The 19,288-nt window shown below is 40.1% G+C and overlaps 1 protein-coding gene across 1 annotated transcript; it reads left to right on the top strand.

Moving 5' to 3' along the window:
* The first annotated feature begins 35 nt into the window (after nucleotides 1-35).
* unc50 (unc-50 homolog (C. elegans)) lies at nucleotides 36-17,988 on the top strand. Its single transcript, XM_063054476.1, has 6 exons — nucleotides 36-169; nucleotides 2,316-2,600; nucleotides 5,909-6,029; nucleotides 7,288-7,427; nucleotides 13,170-13,271; nucleotides 16,174-17,988. Exons 2-6 carry the CDS (start codon nucleotides 2,321-2,323, stop codon nucleotides 16,308-16,310), a joined length of 780 nt encoding a protein of 259 aa, XP_062910546.1. The 5' UTR covers nucleotides 36-169; nucleotides 2,316-2,320; the 3' UTR covers nucleotides 16,311-17,988.
* Nucleotides 17,989-19,288: the final 1,300 nt, after the last annotated feature.

Genomic DNA, 19,288 nt, shown 5'->3' with positions numbered 1-19,288 from the left:
ACATCACCCGCAACTCCCCGCGCGCGTCAGACGTCTGTGACGCCGCTCGCTCGTGTTTTGCCATCCGGTTGGAGGGGAAGCGACGAGTGAGAGTGAAGTGCGCGGAAGTTTGTGGCTTAATGTGGGTCCGTTTCGGGATTTGACCAGGTGGGGTTAGCAGCCCCCTGAGGTAAGATGATAATGACGAATGACGGGGGGAGCGGGGTAATTGACAAAGGGCGGGCGAGGAGGGGGGAGCAGTTTGCATCATCGCCGCCAGCTCATCGGGTTGCTGGGCCTCCGCTGAGCAGAGGGGAAGGCTGCGATTGCTCCTCGCCAGGGCCGGGTGGTGACAGGCAGTGCTTGGTGAAGATCTGTGTCTGTCACCGAGGCTGAGCTGGATCTAACGTGGAGTGCTGGTGGCCTTGGATCTGGGAACAGGGCCAGTCCTTTCGGATGGTTGGTGAAAATCATACCGATCAGTACCTTCAAAACAATTGAATAGACAGTTTATAGGAACTAATTTGCAGATCTATATGGAGGTGGACGGGAAATGAGATTGACTACACTCTTTTACTAAAAGCCTGCATTACCTCAGTGTGCCAAATATACTTCCTTAGGCTTCATCACGCGGGTATCATCAGAATGAGTGTCATTGTCAGACGAAGTTGGCCAGTGTCGCCTACTGATGACATCGGTGTATCTGAAGTGTTTCGGTGTGTGAAGGGGTCAGTTGTGTCGTCACTTTGCTGTCAAATGGAACTTGGTTGCTGAAGGATCGGCCTAAATTAATGGTGGTAGGGGAGGCAATAAAACGTGACATTTAATCTAACATTTGTTGAGTGCTGGCTAATATTTTTGATATTTTAAAAAGTAGTTGAACGTTATGAATTCAACAGTAAGTAGCACTGACTGTTTTGAAAATTCGGTTTCATTAATGATTTATTACCAGTTTTATGGATTTAAAATGCTTTACTTGAGAGCAAAATGAACTCTGTATATGTATCTAGGCAGCTCCTCTACTGGTCATACAAAGGATGGGTTAGCTTTTCTCCTTTGGAGCTTTCCAGAGTGAATTAGATCAAATTGATAGAATTATTAAGGAACGTTTGGCCCCACTTCCTCCTTAGACATTCAGTTATGACCTTCCCTCATATGATCATAATATTTTTGGCAGGCAGCAGTTCCTATGATATCAGCAGTCAGACAGCAGACCTCTTGCCATTCACTGCTTTTGCTTGCCAACCTGGACCATTGACTTCACAAGATCCAGCTCAGCTTTGGTTCTTGAAAACACCTTTTCTTGTACAGAAATGTGCAATGGCTTTGAACTTAAAATGCTATTGAATTTTCCAGTAGAGAGTTAGAACCAAAACTGCTGTTGAACAGCTAGTGACTGGAATGCCATTTGGGTGCTTTAAAAATTCTATAATATATATTCACAAGGATTGCACTAACCAAGTACTTTGCTGGCATCATTCAGTGAGGGAGCAATGATATGCTTTGGAAATATTACCAGACAAATCTGGAGCTTGTTGGACTATATATATATATATAAGATTATTGATGTGTTTGTTTTTGAAGATAACTTGTCTCCTAAAGGTAAATTTGAGAAGCCCCTTTTTACTTCTGAACTTTAGTAGTATTGGTAAGCTTATGGAAATGGACTATACATTAATAGCTGTGTACACAACAGCTATATACAGAGGGTGCTGAAAATCAATTACAAACACAGCATTTAGAGAGAAATAGAATTAACATTTAAGCCAGTGAATTGTAATGAAAAGCTCGAATCTGTTAATTGTTTTTCTCATTCCATACTATGTCATCACTATGTTTTTCCAGTTTTTAATTTTGTATTATGTAATTGCAGTGTTTGTAAATGATTTTTAATCTTTCAAAGTAGGCCTTGAAGTGCATTAATTTTGGAGGCTGGTAAATTGGATTCAGTATAAAGTAATATTCTCACTTCATCTTTAGAGGATATTTTACAAGATCATTTTTCAGCAGCCCAAACAAGAAAATGAGGTTGTTCTGTGAAGATCTGTGTGAATATACTCTATAAATGTTATGCAACTGATTTAGTGACTACTTTCTGGTGTCACCACATTAAAATGTTAACTAATTTGTATTTAACTTGCTTGAAATTCTGTCATCACTGCCTGAATTAGAGTCTGCTGGTTTAATCTTGCTATGCAGCTGCCCTCCGCCCCCATAAAATAAGTATGCACATAAGTGTTTACAGTTTAGTTCTGTTCATTAAAGTGACAGTTATTAAAAATGGAATTTATTTTTTCATAACATCTTGATCCAATCCTTGTTTTTTCCATTGGCAGCAAAAATGTTACCAACAACAACATATAGTCCCAGCAGTCAGGGGAATGGTGCCCTAAATTCTCGGGAATCTGCACGACATACAGCTGGAGCCAAACGATACAAATACCTCAGGCGCCTTTTTCGCGTTAAACAAATGGATTTTGAATTTGCTATGTGGCAGATGTTGTACCTATTTACCTCCCCACAGATGGTATACAGAAACTTTCATTACAGAAAACAGACTAAAGACCAGTGGGCCAGAGATGACCCAGCCTTCCTAGTTTTGCTTAGTATCTGGTTGTGTGGTAAGTATCCTTTTGCAAAAAAAGTTTCCATTTTAAGAAGCCCAATTATTTGATGATATGAAGTGTACAACTGCATAGTTATACAAGGATATATCGATTCCAATACCGATTGGTGGTGTTGTGGCATCTGCACCGGACTTCGAGGCGAGGTTCGAATCCAGCATGCTTTCCATCCATGCTGGGCAACTCGGCCTCGGAACAGCAAATATCTATCCCAGACTTTGCGTTTTAAAGTTTGTATTTTGCACTAAGAATGAAGATAAGAAGATCTAGCAATTTACTTATCCAGAGAATGCATTATACTTAATTTCTTGTAAATTTTATGATGATCTCAGAATCATAGAAATTTCAGTACTAATTAGGACAACTCTCCCAATCTAGCTCCAATACCCACTTAATTTCCTTATTTTTCTCAATATCTGACTCTCTTAGATGTATAATTGCCACTTGGGGTTCCTCTGTGAGAATATTCTTCTAATTACTCCTATTATGATTTTATTAATCCTAAAATTATACCTTCTTGTTATTAGGCCACTGAATGTTTAATTTTTACTATTTGTCTTCAATTAACCTTTAATATTGTTAGTTCACCTTGAGATTCTCTGTTGAAGTAAATTTAATGATGATTTTCCAAGTTTAATCAGAACTATATTGCTTTTACCCTGGTATTGTTGTTGTAGAATTATGACATAATCCTTCTGTGGCATTAGAAACTAATATTAGATTATGACTATGGAAGAAACATCTTAAATAGTAGGCAACACACATCAAAGTTGCTGGTGAATGCAGCAGGCCAGGCAGCATAGTGCTACACATGCCCTTACACTTCCTCCCTTACCACCATTCAGGGCCCCAAACAGTCCTTCCAGGTGAGGCAACACTTCACCTGTGAGTCGGCTGGGGTGATATACTGCGTCCGGTGCTCCCGATGTGGCCTTTTATATATTGGCGAGACCCGACGCAGACTGGGAGACCGCTTTGCTGAACATCTACGCTCTGTCCGCCAGAGAAAGCAGGATCTCCCAGTGGCCACACATTTTCATTCCACATCCCATTCCCATTCTGACATGTCTATCCACGGCCTCTTCCACTGTAAAGATGAAGCCACACTCAGGTTGGAGGAACTACACCTTATATTCCGTCTGGGTAGCCTCCAACCTGATGGCATGAACATCGACTTCTCTAACTTCCGCTAAGGCCCCACCTCCCCCTCGTACCCCATCTGTTACTTATTTTTATGCACACATTCTTTCTCTCACTCTCCTTTTTCTCCCTCTGTCCCTCCGAATATACCTCTTGCCCATCCTCTGGGGTCCCCCCCCTTGTCTTTCTTCCCGGACCTCCTGTCCCATGATCCTCTCGTATCCCCTTTTGCCTATCACCTGTCCAGCTCTTGGCTCCATCCCTCCCTCTCCTGTCTTCTCCTATCATTTTGGATCTCCCCCTCTCCCTCCCACTTTCAAATCCCTTACTCACTCTTCCTTCAGTTAGTCCTGACGAAGGGTCTCGGCCTGAAACGTCGACTGCACCTCTTCCTACTGATGCTGCCTGGCCTGCTGCGTTCACCAGCAACTTTGATGTGTGTTGCTTGAATTTCCAGCATCTGCAGAATTCCTGTTGTTTGCGTTTAAATAGTAGGCACCTTATTTTTACTGATTTGGGGTCATTGTATTATGTAATGGCAAGTATTTGATTTCCATAATGAGTTAGCTGTTAAAGTATGTACCCTTTATTTAAAAACCACATTCAGTGTAATGAAATAGAATTAGCTGAGCATATGAATTGGGTACTAGAAAGTGCCAAATAATCAACCGATGAACAGATGAGCAGAGGATTCAAAAGGGAATATGAATGGACAATAATACAAAGAGATTATTGTATTTGGGACTGAGGCTTCAGGAACAAGTCTTGTAGGTGACATGGTGAATGGGGCAACTGGATGTAGTTGAGTGAATTTACATGGAAGAAGGGATTAAGGGAGGATGGGAAGGCATTGAACTCAGGAAACAGCATGAGATTGAAGTCATGGATGAGAAGTCACTCAATGATGCGGTTTGTGGAGGAGAGCATTGAAAGTGTAATGGTTGTACTTCAGTGATTTTAAAAATTGAGAATTTTAAGTAAGAAGCAAGAGCTATGCAACAAGTTGAGATAGTTAAAGGATGAGAGAGTGGAACAGGGATAGACTGACATGTTTGATTTGGTATCAAGACTCATAGGATATTTGTGGCATTAAAGGAGGCCATTATGCTAGTCATTATAAGAGTAGTTATATCATTTTCATTCTTTTCATTTCTCGTATTATTTTCTTTCTCTTGATTTTAAAAAAAAAAGGGCTGAAAATAAGCAACACACACAAGATGCTGGAGGAAGTCAGCAGGCCAGGCAACATCTATGGGAAAAAGTACAGTTGTCATTTGGATTATTCTAAGACCAAGAATGCCACTTGGTCTTAGAATAACCCAGTGAAGTGAATGGATGTTGAAGAGCAGGTGTGCAGGAGGGTGCTGATAGATATTCTACTGGCAGATTGCCCTACATAAGATGAGTTGGATAGGAGGCAGGTTGGCAGCATCTAGTCCAGTGGTTATACTGATAAGAGGTTAGTAGCAGTAGAAATCTCCTGAAATAGTAAATGCATCAACAAGTTATTCAGAGAAAACTCAGCAAAGGGAGCCAAACCCGGAAAGGCATCAGGTATAGCTCCTTATGCTAAAGTATAGGTATAGGATCCAACTGTGCAGTACTCCTTGATTGTCCTGTACTTTAGCATGGTTGAGGACCTGGATATGAGAGTGATGAGATAGGGGAGGGATTATAAGAGAACATAGATCAAGGAGTTTTTAAAAAATATATGTATTTAATAAAAAGTAAAGTGAAAGAAATGATTGGCTTAGATTCAGAGTGGTAATTAAAAAGGACGTGCAAATGAATGCATGAAAGATTTAAAGTTGAACAGACTTGGTTATGTAGAATGGTGCTGAACTGGGAATGAGATGGAGAATGCTGGAAGAAATTCAGAATTAAAGATAGTCCTTTCAAGGGATAAAAATGCTGAACAGAGTGGAATCTATAAAAAGCATTGATAAACTATTGATCAAACACAGAGCGAATGTGCTACAGACCATAAAAGATGGAAGGACAGCTGTAAGTGTATTTATAAAACCATATGACTGTTTTGGTTCATTTTTGGAACTTCACACCATTTAAAAATTGTCATTTGCAACTGAGTAGCTTGATTAAGTGAAAGTAATGCATTATGCTGACAATCTGGTAGAATTCAACATGGGGTTAATTTTTCTTCACAGCTTCTACCATTGGTTTTGGATTTGTATTAGGAATGGGATTTTTTGAAACAATAAAGCTTTTACTGTGGGTTGTATTCATTGACTGCATTGGAGTTGGACTACTGATTGCAACATTAATGTGGTGAGTTTTTAAAACAGTTGATGTTAGTTCTTTCTAGCTTTGGGTGTGTGAGAACCAAATTTAACTGTGCTTTTGCCTGTTTATCTGCATACCTATCAACAGGGCTTTATAGCTTAGCTGAATGCCTTGTAACCTAAATACTAAATGTAAAATAATTTAATTTAAATAGCAACAGTATTTTGTTCTTTGAATTTGTTTGAAAATGAAAACTTTGGCCTTGGCAGAAATTTTGCACAAACTAGCATTCTTTGTAAAGAAATATTGTATATTTGCAAGATAAAAAAATCAAAGTTGGTACTGTTTGAATTTGGAGACTGTGACAAAATAGTGTAGAATAAATAATGTATTTATTATACAGAATGCAAATTAACAACTCATTTAAATTAATGAATTTTAAATGAAGATGAGATGAGATTTCCTTTTTGAATATTAGTCTGCAATACACAGTGTTTTGAGATTAAGGTTTGTCCTCATCTTGGTAAATGTGGTAGACATTAGATCGATATATCTTAACCTTGAATCTAAAATTCAGTGCCTAGACTGTGTGGAGTTTTCCCAGGTCACCATTCTGCCGAACAGCTTTTCAAGCCTGCCTTTACTGTCCTGAGTTGATCATCCCTTATTCAATTATACATCTTGAGTAGCCCCCGAAATATTAATATTCTCATAGAAGTCCTTAATGGAACATTTAACTGTTTTTATGTTGTTGGTTCCAACATACGCCACAAGTTTTTTTTTCCCATCTGTTTTTCTAGGTTCCGTTCTAGATCTCCTGGACAATTGTATTTGCATGTGCATTGTGCTAATTTGTTGATTTCCTTCTGAAGTGAACCTTCTCTTGTTGCTATCTTTCCTCATTTGAGAAGTCTTGTGCCCAAAAGTACCTGAAATATTCTCCCCCTCACAATGTGTTTATCTCACACATCCATCACCATACCAACTGCCATTGGTTCCTTAATCATCAGTGCATTGCCGTCTCAGATGAAGAATCCCTAATTGACCTTGTTGTGTATACATTGATCCATACTCCAGCATTTATTTAACTCCCGTTTATTGTTCTTCCTCATGCTACTGACGATACCAGATCATTAGAATTTCAGCCATTATCTTTATGCCCCCTTGGAACATAGCTATAAACTGTCCTTGCTTTTACCCACTTTGTTTACCTTAGACAACTGTTGGAACTATCTGTATATGAAAATGTTTATAATGCCCCCAAGTTGCTGTCAACGTAAAGAGTGTTATATTTTGTTTCTAGGTTTATCACCAACAGATATTTGATGAAGCCTCAGAGTAAAGGCTATGATGTGGAATGGGGCTATGCCTTTGACATTCATCTAAATGCTTTCTATCCTCTTCTTGTCATATTGCATTTTTTTCAATTGTTCTTCATTAACCGTAAGTCCTTTGTCAAAGAACCTTTTTTTCGCAAGCATTACAAAATACTTCAAAGTTGTTCCAGAATAAATTTTATCTATATATTAAGAAAACACTAAATATTAGAGTTGGAGGAGGAGAAACAATTTTTGAGATTAACACTAATCAAGCATAATTAGCGATGGTGTTAATGGTGCGAACATCAACTTGTAATGATAGGCAACAGAAGCTGTTCACAAATCTCTTCTGCTGCTCATTTCTTGGAACAAGCTGTGCCACAGGTTTCAGATCAGTCAGAGGAGGTTTTACAGAGTGGGAAATGAATAAATTCAATCTGGAAGAAGAAATGAAAGATTTTCTATATATCTGATGACCATTCTCCCAAGGTTGATAAAATTAATAGATGTACAAATTATCAGCTTGGAACAGTTTTCACGCATTCAAAAGTAACAAATGTAAATACAGAAAAATCAGGGAACTACTGACCAGTTAACGTGATTTAAGTGGTAGGGAGGTGTTAGAATCTATTATTCGAACAGTGATAACAGGGACAATAATAATCTGAATAGGCTGTCAGACAAATTTATGAATGAAAAATCATGCTTAAAGGAAACAGTTTAGTACATCCTTCTCATGGAACGCGTGGGTTTTGTCCAGGTCCTCATGTTTCATCCCATGGTCCAAAGACACACCAAATAGGTTAATTGGTGATTGTAACTTGTCCTGTGATTAGGTTAGGGTTAATTGGGTTTGCCGTGGGTTGCTGGAGCAGTGTGGCTTGAAGGGTCTACTACTCGCTGTATTGCTAAATAAATAAATAAAATAATGTAGTATTAAAAGCCTTTATGTTGGAAAGTGGCTCTGAAGTTAAAGTTCAGCCATGATCTTTTTGAATGGTGGGTAAAGAACAGTGGGCAGAATGATCATCTCCTCTTCATAGAAACATAGAAAACCTACAGCACAATACAGGACCTTCGGCCCACAAAGCTGTACCGAACGTGTCCCTACCTTAGCACTACCTAGGCTTACCCATAGCCCTCTTTTTCTAAGCTCCATGTATCCATTCAGGAGTCTCTTAAAAGACCCTATCGTATCCACCTCCTCCACCGCTGCCAGCAGCCCATTCCATGCACTCACCACTCTCTGCATAAAAAACTTACCCCTGACATCTTCTCTGTACCTGCCTCCAAGCACCTTAAAACTATGCCCTCTCGTGCTAGCCATTTCAGTCCTGGGAAAAAGCCTCTGACTATCCACACGATCAATGCCTCTGATTATCTTGTACACCTCTATCAGGTCACCTGTCATCAGTCTCTCCCAAGGAAAAAATGCCGAGTTCACTCAGCCTATTCTCATAAGGCATGCTCCCCAATCCAGGCAACATCCTTGTAAGTATCCTCTGCACCCTTTCTATGGTTTCCACGTCCTTCCTGTAGTGAGGCAATCAGAACTGAGCACAGTACTCCAAGTGGGGTCTGACCAGGGTCCTATATAGCTGCATCATTACCTCTCAGCTCTTAAACTCAATCCCACGATTGATGAAGGCCAATGCTCCATATGCCTTCTTAACCACAGAGTCAATTTGCGCAGCAGCTTTGAGTGTCCTATGGACACAGACCCCAGGATCCTTCTGATCCTCCATACTGTCAAGAGTCTTGCCATTAGTGTTGTATTCTGCCATCATATTTGACCTACCAAAATGAACCACCTCACACTTACCTGCGTTGAACTCCATCTGCCACTTCTTAGCCCAGATTTGCATCCTATCAATGTCCCACTCTAACCTCTGACAGCCCTCCACACTATCCACAACACCCTCAATCTTTGTATCATCAGCAAATTTACTAACCCATCCCTCTACTTCCTCATCCAGGTCATTTATAAAAATCACGAATAGTAGGGGTACCAGAACAGATCCCTGAGGCACACTGCTGGTGACTGGCCTCCATGCAGAATATGACCCGTCTACAACCACTCTGCCTTCTGTGGGCAACCCAGTTCTGGATCCACAAAGCAATGTCCCCTTGGATCCTATGCCACCTTACTTTCTCAATAAGCCTTGCATGGGGTACCTTATCTTGCTAAAATCCATATACACGACATCTACGGCTCTACCCTCATCAATGTATTTAGTCACATCCTCAAAAAATTCAATCACGACTTGTCTTTGACAAAGCCATGGTGACTATTCCTAATTATGTTATGCTTCTCCAAATGTTCATAAGTCCTGCCTCTCAGGTTCTTCTCCATCAACCAGTAAGACTCACTGGTGTATAATTTCCTGGGCTATTTCTACCCCCTTTCTTGAATAAGGGAACAACATCTGCAACCCTCCAATCCTGCGAAACCTCTCCCGTCCCCATTGATGATGCAAAGATCATCGCCAGAGGCTCAGCAATCTCCTCCTTCGCTTCCCAAGGTAGCCTGGGGTACATCCCGTCTGGACCCGGTGACTTATCCAACTTGATGCTTTCCAAAAGCTCCAGCGCGTCCTCTCCCTTAACATCTACATGCTCAAGCTTTTCAATCCGCTGCAAGTCATCCCTACAATCGCCAAGATCCTTTTCCGTAGTGAATACTGAAGCAAAGTATTCATTAAGTATCTCTGCCATTTCCTCTGGTTCCATACACACTTTTCCACTGTCACACTTATTTGGTCCTATTCTCTCACGGTCTTATCCTCTTGCTTTTCACATACTTGTAGAACGTCTTAGGGTTTTCCTTAATCCTGTCCGCCAAGGCCTTCTCATGGTCCCTTCTGGCTGTCCTAATTTCATTCTTAAGCTCCTTCCTGCCAGCCTTATAATCTTCTAGATCTCTATCATTTCCTAGTTTTTTGAACCTTTTGTAAGCTCTTCTTCTTGACTAGATTTACAACAGCCTTTGTACACCACGGTTCCCATACCCTACCATCCTTTCCCTGTCTCATTGGAACGTACCTACGCAGAACCCCACGCAAGTATCCCCTGAAGATTTGCCACATTTCTTCCGAAAGTTTCCCTGAGAACATCTGTTCCCAATTTAAGATTCCAAGTTCCCGCCTGTTAGCCTCATATTTCCCCTTACTCCAATTAAACGTTTCCCTAACTTGTCTGTTCCTATCCCTCTCCAGTGCTATGGGAAAGGAGTAGAATTGTGATCTCCAAAATACTCTCCCACTGAGAGACCTGACACCTGTCCAGGTTCATTTCCCAATGCCAAATCAGTACCTCTCCTCTTGTAGGGTTATCTACATATTGTGTCAAGAAACCTTCCTGAACACACCTAACAAACTCCACCCTATCTAAACCCCTCACTCTAGGGAGATGACAATCAATATTTGGGAAATTAAAATCTCCCACCATATCAACCCTGTTACTATTACTCCCTATTGGGTCGTCTATAAAAAGCACCCAGTAGAGTTATTGACCCCTTCCTATTCCTAACTTCCACCCACAGAGACTCCGTACACAACCCCTCCATGACTTCCTCCTTTTCTGCAGCCGTGACACTATCTCTGATCAACAGTGCCACGCCCCCACCTCTTTTGCCTCCCTCCCTGTTCTTTCTGAAAAATCTAAAGCCTGGCACTTGAAGTAGCCATTCCTGCCCCTGCACCATCCAAATCTCTGTAATGGCCACAACATCATAGCTCCAAGTGCTGATCCACGCTCTAAGCTCATCCACTTTATTCATAATACTCCTCGCATTAAAATAGACACATCTCAAACCATCAGTCTGAGCGCGTCCCTTCTCTATCACCTGTCTATCCTCCCTTTTGCACTGTCTCCAAGCTTTCTCTCTTTGTGAGCCAATGTATATTTCCTCTGTCACTTCAGTTTGGTTCCTACCCCCCAACAATTCTAGTTTAAACCCTCCCCAATAGCCTTTGCAAGCCTCCCCGCCGGGTATTGGTCCCCCTCAGATTCAAGTGCAACCCATCCTTTTTGTGCAGGTCACACCTGGCCCAGAAGAGGTCCCAATGATCCAGAAATCTGAAATGCAATATCTTTATTGTCATTGCATAGTACAATTTGTCATGCACCAATACAGCGAAAATGAGTTTGCAACTCTCATACTCAATGCTATAAAACAACAAATAAAATAAATAAAATCAAGTAACCAGCCAGTACAAGCCATGTCCTGCAGTACAAAAACACAACTCAGGTGCATGACAGCCATAAAAACAGAATTAAAGTAGCAATATAACAAATTTATGGATGATGCTTGATCAATTGCTTCAGAGCAATTATAGCTCTGGGGGAAAAAGCTATTTTTCAGTCTGGAAGTGCGGGCATAGAAAATCTTATAACGTCTGCCAGATGGAAAAAGTTCAAACAGATGATTGCATGGGTGTGTATTGTCCTTACAGATGTTTGTAGTTTTCCTTAGGCAGTGTAAGCTGTAGGTGTCCTTCAGGGCTGGGAGCTCTGAATCCCTGCCCCCTGCTCCAATCCCTCAGCCATGCATTTATGCTCCACCTCACTCTATTCCTATACTCACTGTCCGTGGCACAGGCAGTAATCCTGAGATTACTATCTCTGAGGTCCTGCTTCTCAGCTTCCTTCCTCACTCCCTGTAGTCTGCTTTCAGGACCACCTCCTTTTTCCTACCTATGTCGTTGGTACCAATATGTACCACGACCTTTGGCTGTTCTCCTTCCCACTTCAGGATATCATGGATGCGATCAGAAACATCCCGGACCCCAGCACCTGGGAGGCAAACTACCATCCATGTTTCTTTCCTGCATCCACAGAATCGCCTGTCTGGCCCCCCAACTATAGAGCCCCCTATCACTGCTGCCATCTTCTTCCTTTCCCTACCCTTCTGAGCCACAGGGCCAGACTCTTTGCCAGAGGCGCGATAACTGTTGCTACCCCCACGTAGGCCATCTTCCCCAACAGTGCTCAAACAGGAGTACTTATTGTTACGTATTGTTAAAAGGGACAGCCACTGGGGTACTCTCTAGCATCTGCTTCTTGCCCTTCCTTCTCCTGACTGCTTCCTGTTTCTTATATTCTTACCTGTTAAATTAGTTCAGGAATTAAGGATTTTAGCAGCAAAGTTAGTTTGGAAAATTGGACTTCAGAGCAGAAAAGATTTGAAAAAGTTCCGCAAGATTTCTGTTATCACTAGCATGTGTCATGAAATTTGTTAACTTAGCAGCAGCAGTTCAATGCAATGCGCAATATAGAAGAAAATAAATAATAATAAATAAGTAAATCAGTTACAGTATACATATATTGAATAGATCTAAAATTGTGCAAAAAAACAGAAATAATACATATTAACGAAGTGAGGTAGTGTTCACAGATTCAATGTCCATTTAGGAATCTAATGGCAGAGGGGAAGAAGCTGTTCCTGAATCGCTGAGTGTGTGCCTTCAGGCTTCTGTACCTCCTACCTGATGGTAACAGAGAGAGAAGGGCATGCCCTGGGTACTGGAGATCCTTAATAATGGATGTTTCTTTGCTGAGACACCGCTCCCTGAAGATGTCCTTTGTATGCTAGTACTCAAGATGGAGACAAGATAGTCAATGTTAAACAGTTTCCATTAGTTTTCTAGGAATAAGAGACAGAAGTATAATGGGGAAAGTGTTCACAGTGGGTTTGCGGCCGGGGATTATAGTTTAAGAACTATTATTTAAGTAACAAATGATACTACAGCTTTCAGATCTTTTCGTAGCTCTTTTAAAGGAATCTATTGTGATGCAAATAGTTTATTTTACATGCAGGTAATGTAGATAAATATTTAAATACTTCATGTAATTCTTTTCTTTGCAGATATCATTATTAAAGATGGACTTGTTGCTTGCTTTGTCGGAAATATCTTCTGGCTGGTTGGCATTGGATATTACATTTACGTTACTTTTCTTGGATATAGTGGTAAGCATCAATTTTAAATGCATTGTTTTGCATGACATTTAGAAGAAACTAATTTTCTGAAATGTAATTATTTTGTGCTCTCAAAAACAATCCAACATCTGCATATAGCAAGCACTAGTCACTAAAGACTGGCTGGTTTTATTTTAAATTTCTCAGTTGCAGGATAATTGTTCCAAAACTCCATTCTTTATCTGCATTCTTCCTAGTCTATTGGCTCAGCCTTGCAATATGCCTATCCACTGATTTTTGGGGACTAAGATTTTTTTTTTGATTAATTAATTGAATGACTTGCACTTGTCCCTCTCTCTACTTAACTTGCACACCTTACTGCTCCCTGATAAACTGCTTGCCTACTGCTCATAAGTTGCATCGTCAGCTGAGATTGGAAGTTCAATGGTGTCATACATTCCACAGATTGGTCAATGAATGTAATTTCAAGTGATTTGTCCCCATTTAATATGAGCCAAACATAAACTCTTCTCGGGCTTCAGGCTGGGTACAGATATCAATTATAACGGGCGATTCAATGACAAACTCTGCCAACTTCATCAAGGATAAACCTTGGGCATGTTTATTCTGGTGGTATTTATACCCTTGTAGTCTGTCCCTCCTGGTACTCATCCAATCAGGTTTCTGCTCTTCTACCTTGCTTACAATCAAATCCCCGTTCTTACTTAGAGCAAGACCTTTGTCTTGGTAAAATTCTTTTCCTCTAGTTTTATTTCACTGGCTTCCTGTGCCAAAGGCCATTGACGTGATACAATAGTTTTGTGATGTCAAAGTCAGTTCTATGGCCATTGCGAATGCAGTGTTCTGCTATTGCCAATTTCCCTGGGTAACCCAAACGGATAAACGTCCTCTGCTCCTTGATGCGGGTTACAACTGTGGGTCCCATCTGGCCGATATATGCTGCTCCGCATTCACAGGGAATCCTGTAACGCCGGCCGACTCGAGTCCCAGGTCATTTTTGACCTGCATAAACAGATTTAAACTTCCTTATGTGTTTGTGGCTAGTATTAATTTGGTATTTCTTCAGGGTCCTGGCCATCCTTCCAGAAAAAGTGAAAATACAGGGAGGACAGGCGGTAGCAACATGTTCCTCTTCGTTTTTAGGTTTCTGTTTTTTTTGTCAGGTTCCTGAGGAAATACCAGATTAATACCATCCGCAAACCCGTAAGGAAGCTCAAATCCAACTCTTCAGATTGAAGAATTTCTGGGTTATATACTTTAATAAATGAACTATTGAACCTTTGAAATCATAGCTTATGCGAGTCAGAGGTGACCTGGGACTCAATTTGGCTGACATTTACAGGATTCCCTGTGAATGCAGAGCATTGTATAAAGGACAGATGGGTCGCACGGTGGAAAACCGTGTGAAGGAGCACAGGAGGTGTATCCATTTAGGTTACCCAGAGAAATTGAGGATAGCAGAACACTGCATTTGCAATGGCCATAGGATTGACTTTGAAGTCACAAAACTATTGTACCGCGCCAATGGCCTTTGGAACCTCCTGGTGAAGGAAGCCATTGTAATAAAACTAGAGGAAATTTTTTTTTAACAAAGGTCTCGTTCTAAGTAAGAACTGGAACTCAACTGTAAACCAGACAGAAGAGCAGAAGCTTGATTGGGTGAGGACTAACCAATCAGAAGGAACTGACTACGGGGGGCGGGGGGGGTGGTATAAATACCACCAGATTAGACATGCCCAAGCATCATCCCTGATGAAGATGGCAGAGTTTGTCATTGAAACGTCATTTATAATCAATACCTGTACTTGGCTTGAAGTTGGGGAAGAGTTTATTCATCATATACGCTGGGATATCACTAGATTTGTTTTCATGAGCCAAACATTTTTTTTTTGTTTACCCAGTTACATGTTAACTGAGCTAAGAAAAGGTGAATCAACTTTACTATTCTACATGTGAGCATTCTCCCTTTCTCTGACTCTGTCTGAATTTCCTTCTGCTTATTTCCCCTTAGTTCATCGTTGGCACAGTAATCATATTCCCAGCCTAGTGAGCCAGATGCCTACACTAATAATCCAACCTAGGCCTGAGTTCAAATGTCACCTTCATACGGTGGCTGTGAATTTAAATTTAATTAATACTGACTTTTTAGGTCAGTATCAATAATCACCATGAAACAATTGAACTATCATAAGAACATCATCCAATTCAGCTATCTCCTTAAAGTAATGACATTTGTATACCCTATATGTGATTCCGGATTCATCGATTATACACTCAGTGGCCACTTTATTAGGTAGACCTGTACACTTTTCATTAGATATTTGTATTAATCAGTCATATGGCAGCAACTCAATGCAAAACATCATGTGGACATGGTCAAGAGGTTCAGTTATTGTTCAGACAGAATGGGGAAGAAATGTGATCTAAATGACTTTGACCATGGAATGATTGTTGGTGCCAGACAGGGTGGTTTGGGTATCTCAGAAACTGCTGAACTCCTGGGATTTTCATGCACAACTCTCTCAGGAGTTTACAGAGAATAGCGTGAAAAACAAAAAGCATCCAGTGAGCAGCAGTTCTGTGGGTGAAAACGCCTTGTTAGTGAGAAGTCAGAGGAGAGTGACCAAATTGGTTCAATCTTTCAAGAAGGTGAAGTAACTCAAATAACCATATCTTACAACGGTTATGTGCAGAAGAGTATCTCTGAAAATATGACATGTTGAACTTTAAAGTGGATAGACTACTGAAGCAGAAGATCATCCCGGGTTCCACTCCTGTAAAATGGTCACTGTTTAAGAGCCTTAAGTATCCTCTGAAATACCTTGGCAAACAACACATTACAAACACAGTTAGGGATCAGCAATAAGTGCTGGCTATGCCAGTGACAGAGATCTTAAAAAAATAATAAAAACGACATTTTTTTTCCCTTCAGCATTGCCTTTTCTGAAGAATACAGTTGCCCTGCTGTACCCATTTGCTCTTCTCATCATTTTGTTCCTGCTGTCTCTGGGATTGGGATGGAACTTCACCAAAGGACTGTGCTGGTTCTACAAGTACAGAGTGCAGTAAAACACCACTCATGAAGTACTTGCTGAACGTTGCTTGTTGACAGTGTATAAGACAGCTTAGATATTTGTATAATTTGTAAATGTGTTGTACATACTGATAAATAACTAAGCAGATTTCAGGAATAAATCCAATTTTACTTCTGATTTGTCCTTTTGAAATGTTTGAATCGTGGCAAATCTTTTTCTACAAGCGTGAATGGTGGAATATTGAATCCAGCAATCAGACCAGTTTGTGTATTTTGTATTTATCAAACCTCTTAATGAAGAGCATTCCTTCAACAGCACTAGTTCCAGCAGCTTTTCTGAAAAGCATTTATTGGGAAGTTTAAATGAATATTTCTTTTGTATATTTCCCCACTTTGCCTGATAAGTTTTTGAATATATTTATACTCAAATTGGGTTAATGAATGATTAGAAAGAAGATATAATGAGCCAGTTAGGCTGAACTCGAGAAAGAGTGGTGATAGGGTGGAAAGATTTTTTTTAAATTTCAAATTCACTTTTTCCTAATTTTTGTTCCAACCTTTCTCCCTTTTCTGGCTGATTTAAAACTGGTATTAGATTAAGCAAAATTTAATTGAATCCCCCAGCTCTCTAGGAGAACTCTTTTACTGTTGAGCCCATCTCAACTCATTATAAATTGGGTAATATTTTGTGGGTGATTAGAGTCAGCTGGTCAGATAATACCATGACAACAGTGTGTCTTTGTTTTTGGAGATACAAGTTCTGCATTTATAACAAAAATAAAACAATAATGTGAACAAAGTCTTGCTTCTGATTTCTTCTGTGAATCTTGTAGGAATTAATAACTAAAACCTGTAGACATTGGAAATTATATTGATCATGAACACAGGAAATTTGTTAATGTGTGTTTTTGCACTTATTTTACAAAATTTTGTATGCTTTTAATCATCTTATTCTCTTATTGGCAAGGAAATTCACAATCAGGTTTTAAATTGCCCCAGACTGTGGGGGTGAAGTGTACAATCTGGAGGAAAGTTAATGGGAATGTAGGGAGAATAAAGTGGGATGAGTGTAAATGAATGTTCAGTGAGTTAAACTGCTTGCTTCTGTGCTGTGTGACTCTGTAACATTCTGTACTCGAACAGATGCATCTTGTTCCTGTGAGCTAACTTATGACTTGACAAACGTGACATCTTCCACCACATTTACTGTACACCTCAGTGGTTGGGTCATATAAATCCCACAAATATCCTGATTCTGGATAAGGACAATGAAAATAAATACAATTTTCTCCAAGGATTTTGCCAAGACAATTTTAAGTATCCTAATACCCTATTACACATAGTGACTGTTGACCATTCATAGGTTAGAAAACTCACAAAGCTTGCACTTTACTGTCTCTGCACAAACAACATAACTGTTGACCCCAAGCCAACAACTTCACACATAAATTCTACTGTACCTTCTGTACCAATACTCACTCAGACCACTTCTCCAATTTATAACACTGAAATAGAGGATATCCCATTCTCCCAGCCACTGGCATGAGGGTTCTTTCTTGTGATGGTTAATCTATGGAGTTTTCATGCCTCTGCATTTGAATCTCCTTACTTAAACACTTATTATTAGATAAGTCTGCCAAGTCTGTTTTAAAATGTTGCTGCTGTAACAAAAGGTTTTCCCACTGGGGATTAATAAAGTATTACTCATTCAAATGATGCATCTTATTTGTCATTTATATCAACTTCTTGGCTCTGGTCCAAACTAGCATCCATTTATTGCCCTTTTCCACAAGTGACAACTGGTAATTTTTGGGTCTTTGTTCTAAATGAGTTACCAAACCAGTAATCAGCTCGAATCACTCATTGCAGACACAGACCCCACCATTCACAAATCTGCATGTTATATCTAACCAAAGAACACCTCACAAATAACTTCTTATTTGGAAATGATCTCCAGTCCAGCAGATTACCTGGAACATCATTATGTCCACTTTAAAACTCTGATTCAGCCAAGCAAAACCAGTTCACAAAATGGAGGATGCAAAGCTACTTCACAAAATGGCAGCCTCCATTCCTTCGATGTCATGGCAAGAACAAAGACAACTGGCTTGCCTACTTCCACTGTCCTTGTCACAAAAACTGTGGATCAACTGTCTAAGAAAAATAACAAGATGGCTTGAGTCGCAAAAATAGATTGAGGTGCTTTTATTCACAAAAATAGTGGAAAAACAAAAAAAGCAAAAAACCCAAAGCCTTGGTAACCCGAGGCTTATAACTGCTAAGCCCCTCCCCCTAGACCAACCAAAAGCTGATTAACTCAATTATCTTCCATTTCACACAATCTGAAACTCTACTGCCAATTCTCACAATAAACACATATACCTCATTATAGGATTCACCATTTCCCGGTTAAATAACTTAAATAAACCCCAAAACTTTACCACAAGATGAGTAATTAGGTAACATAACCCTTGACCCAGTTAAAGATGGTATCCTCCACCATCAGCACACCTGTGCAGGTTGCCGCTGCCTCTATATGAGACAGCTCTGTGCAGCAGCTCTGTTTCAGACCCAATGACTGTGGAGGAGAGAGACGTCAGATTATCATGACACTTTGGCAAAACACTTATTGGAAAGATGAATATGAATAAATTGACCTGAGATAATTGAACTGTGACATAATGTGTTTCTTTTTTTCACACCTATTACTGCTGGGGATGAGTGTAAAATTGTGACTGTTGATTTATTGTGATGCGTGCACTCATCACAATAATAGAGGGGAATAATGTGTGTGGATGACCCTTTGAGTGTTTTACTGAGTGTGCCATGTGCCGTCCGTAATCAGTGACGGGCCTTCGTCACAGTCCTTGATCCATTTGAGTTTGATGTTTACTTCCATATCTTAATTGCTCCATAGCCAACAGTGACTATACTTGGTGCTATAGTTCACCAAACTAAATACTCCAAATTTCTGCTAGATAAATGAATTGTTCTATGTAATGTCTTTGCTATT

This window comes from Mobula hypostoma, chromosome 7, assembly GCF_963921235.1.
Source record: "Mobula hypostoma chromosome 7, sMobHyp1.1, whole genome shotgun sequence".
Lineage (NCBI taxonomy): Eukaryota > Metazoa > Chordata > Chondrichthyes > Myliobatiformes > Myliobatidae > Mobula > Mobula hypostoma.
Note: the sequence above shows the minus strand (reverse complement) of the source record. Positions and strands in the feature narration are given on the sequence as shown.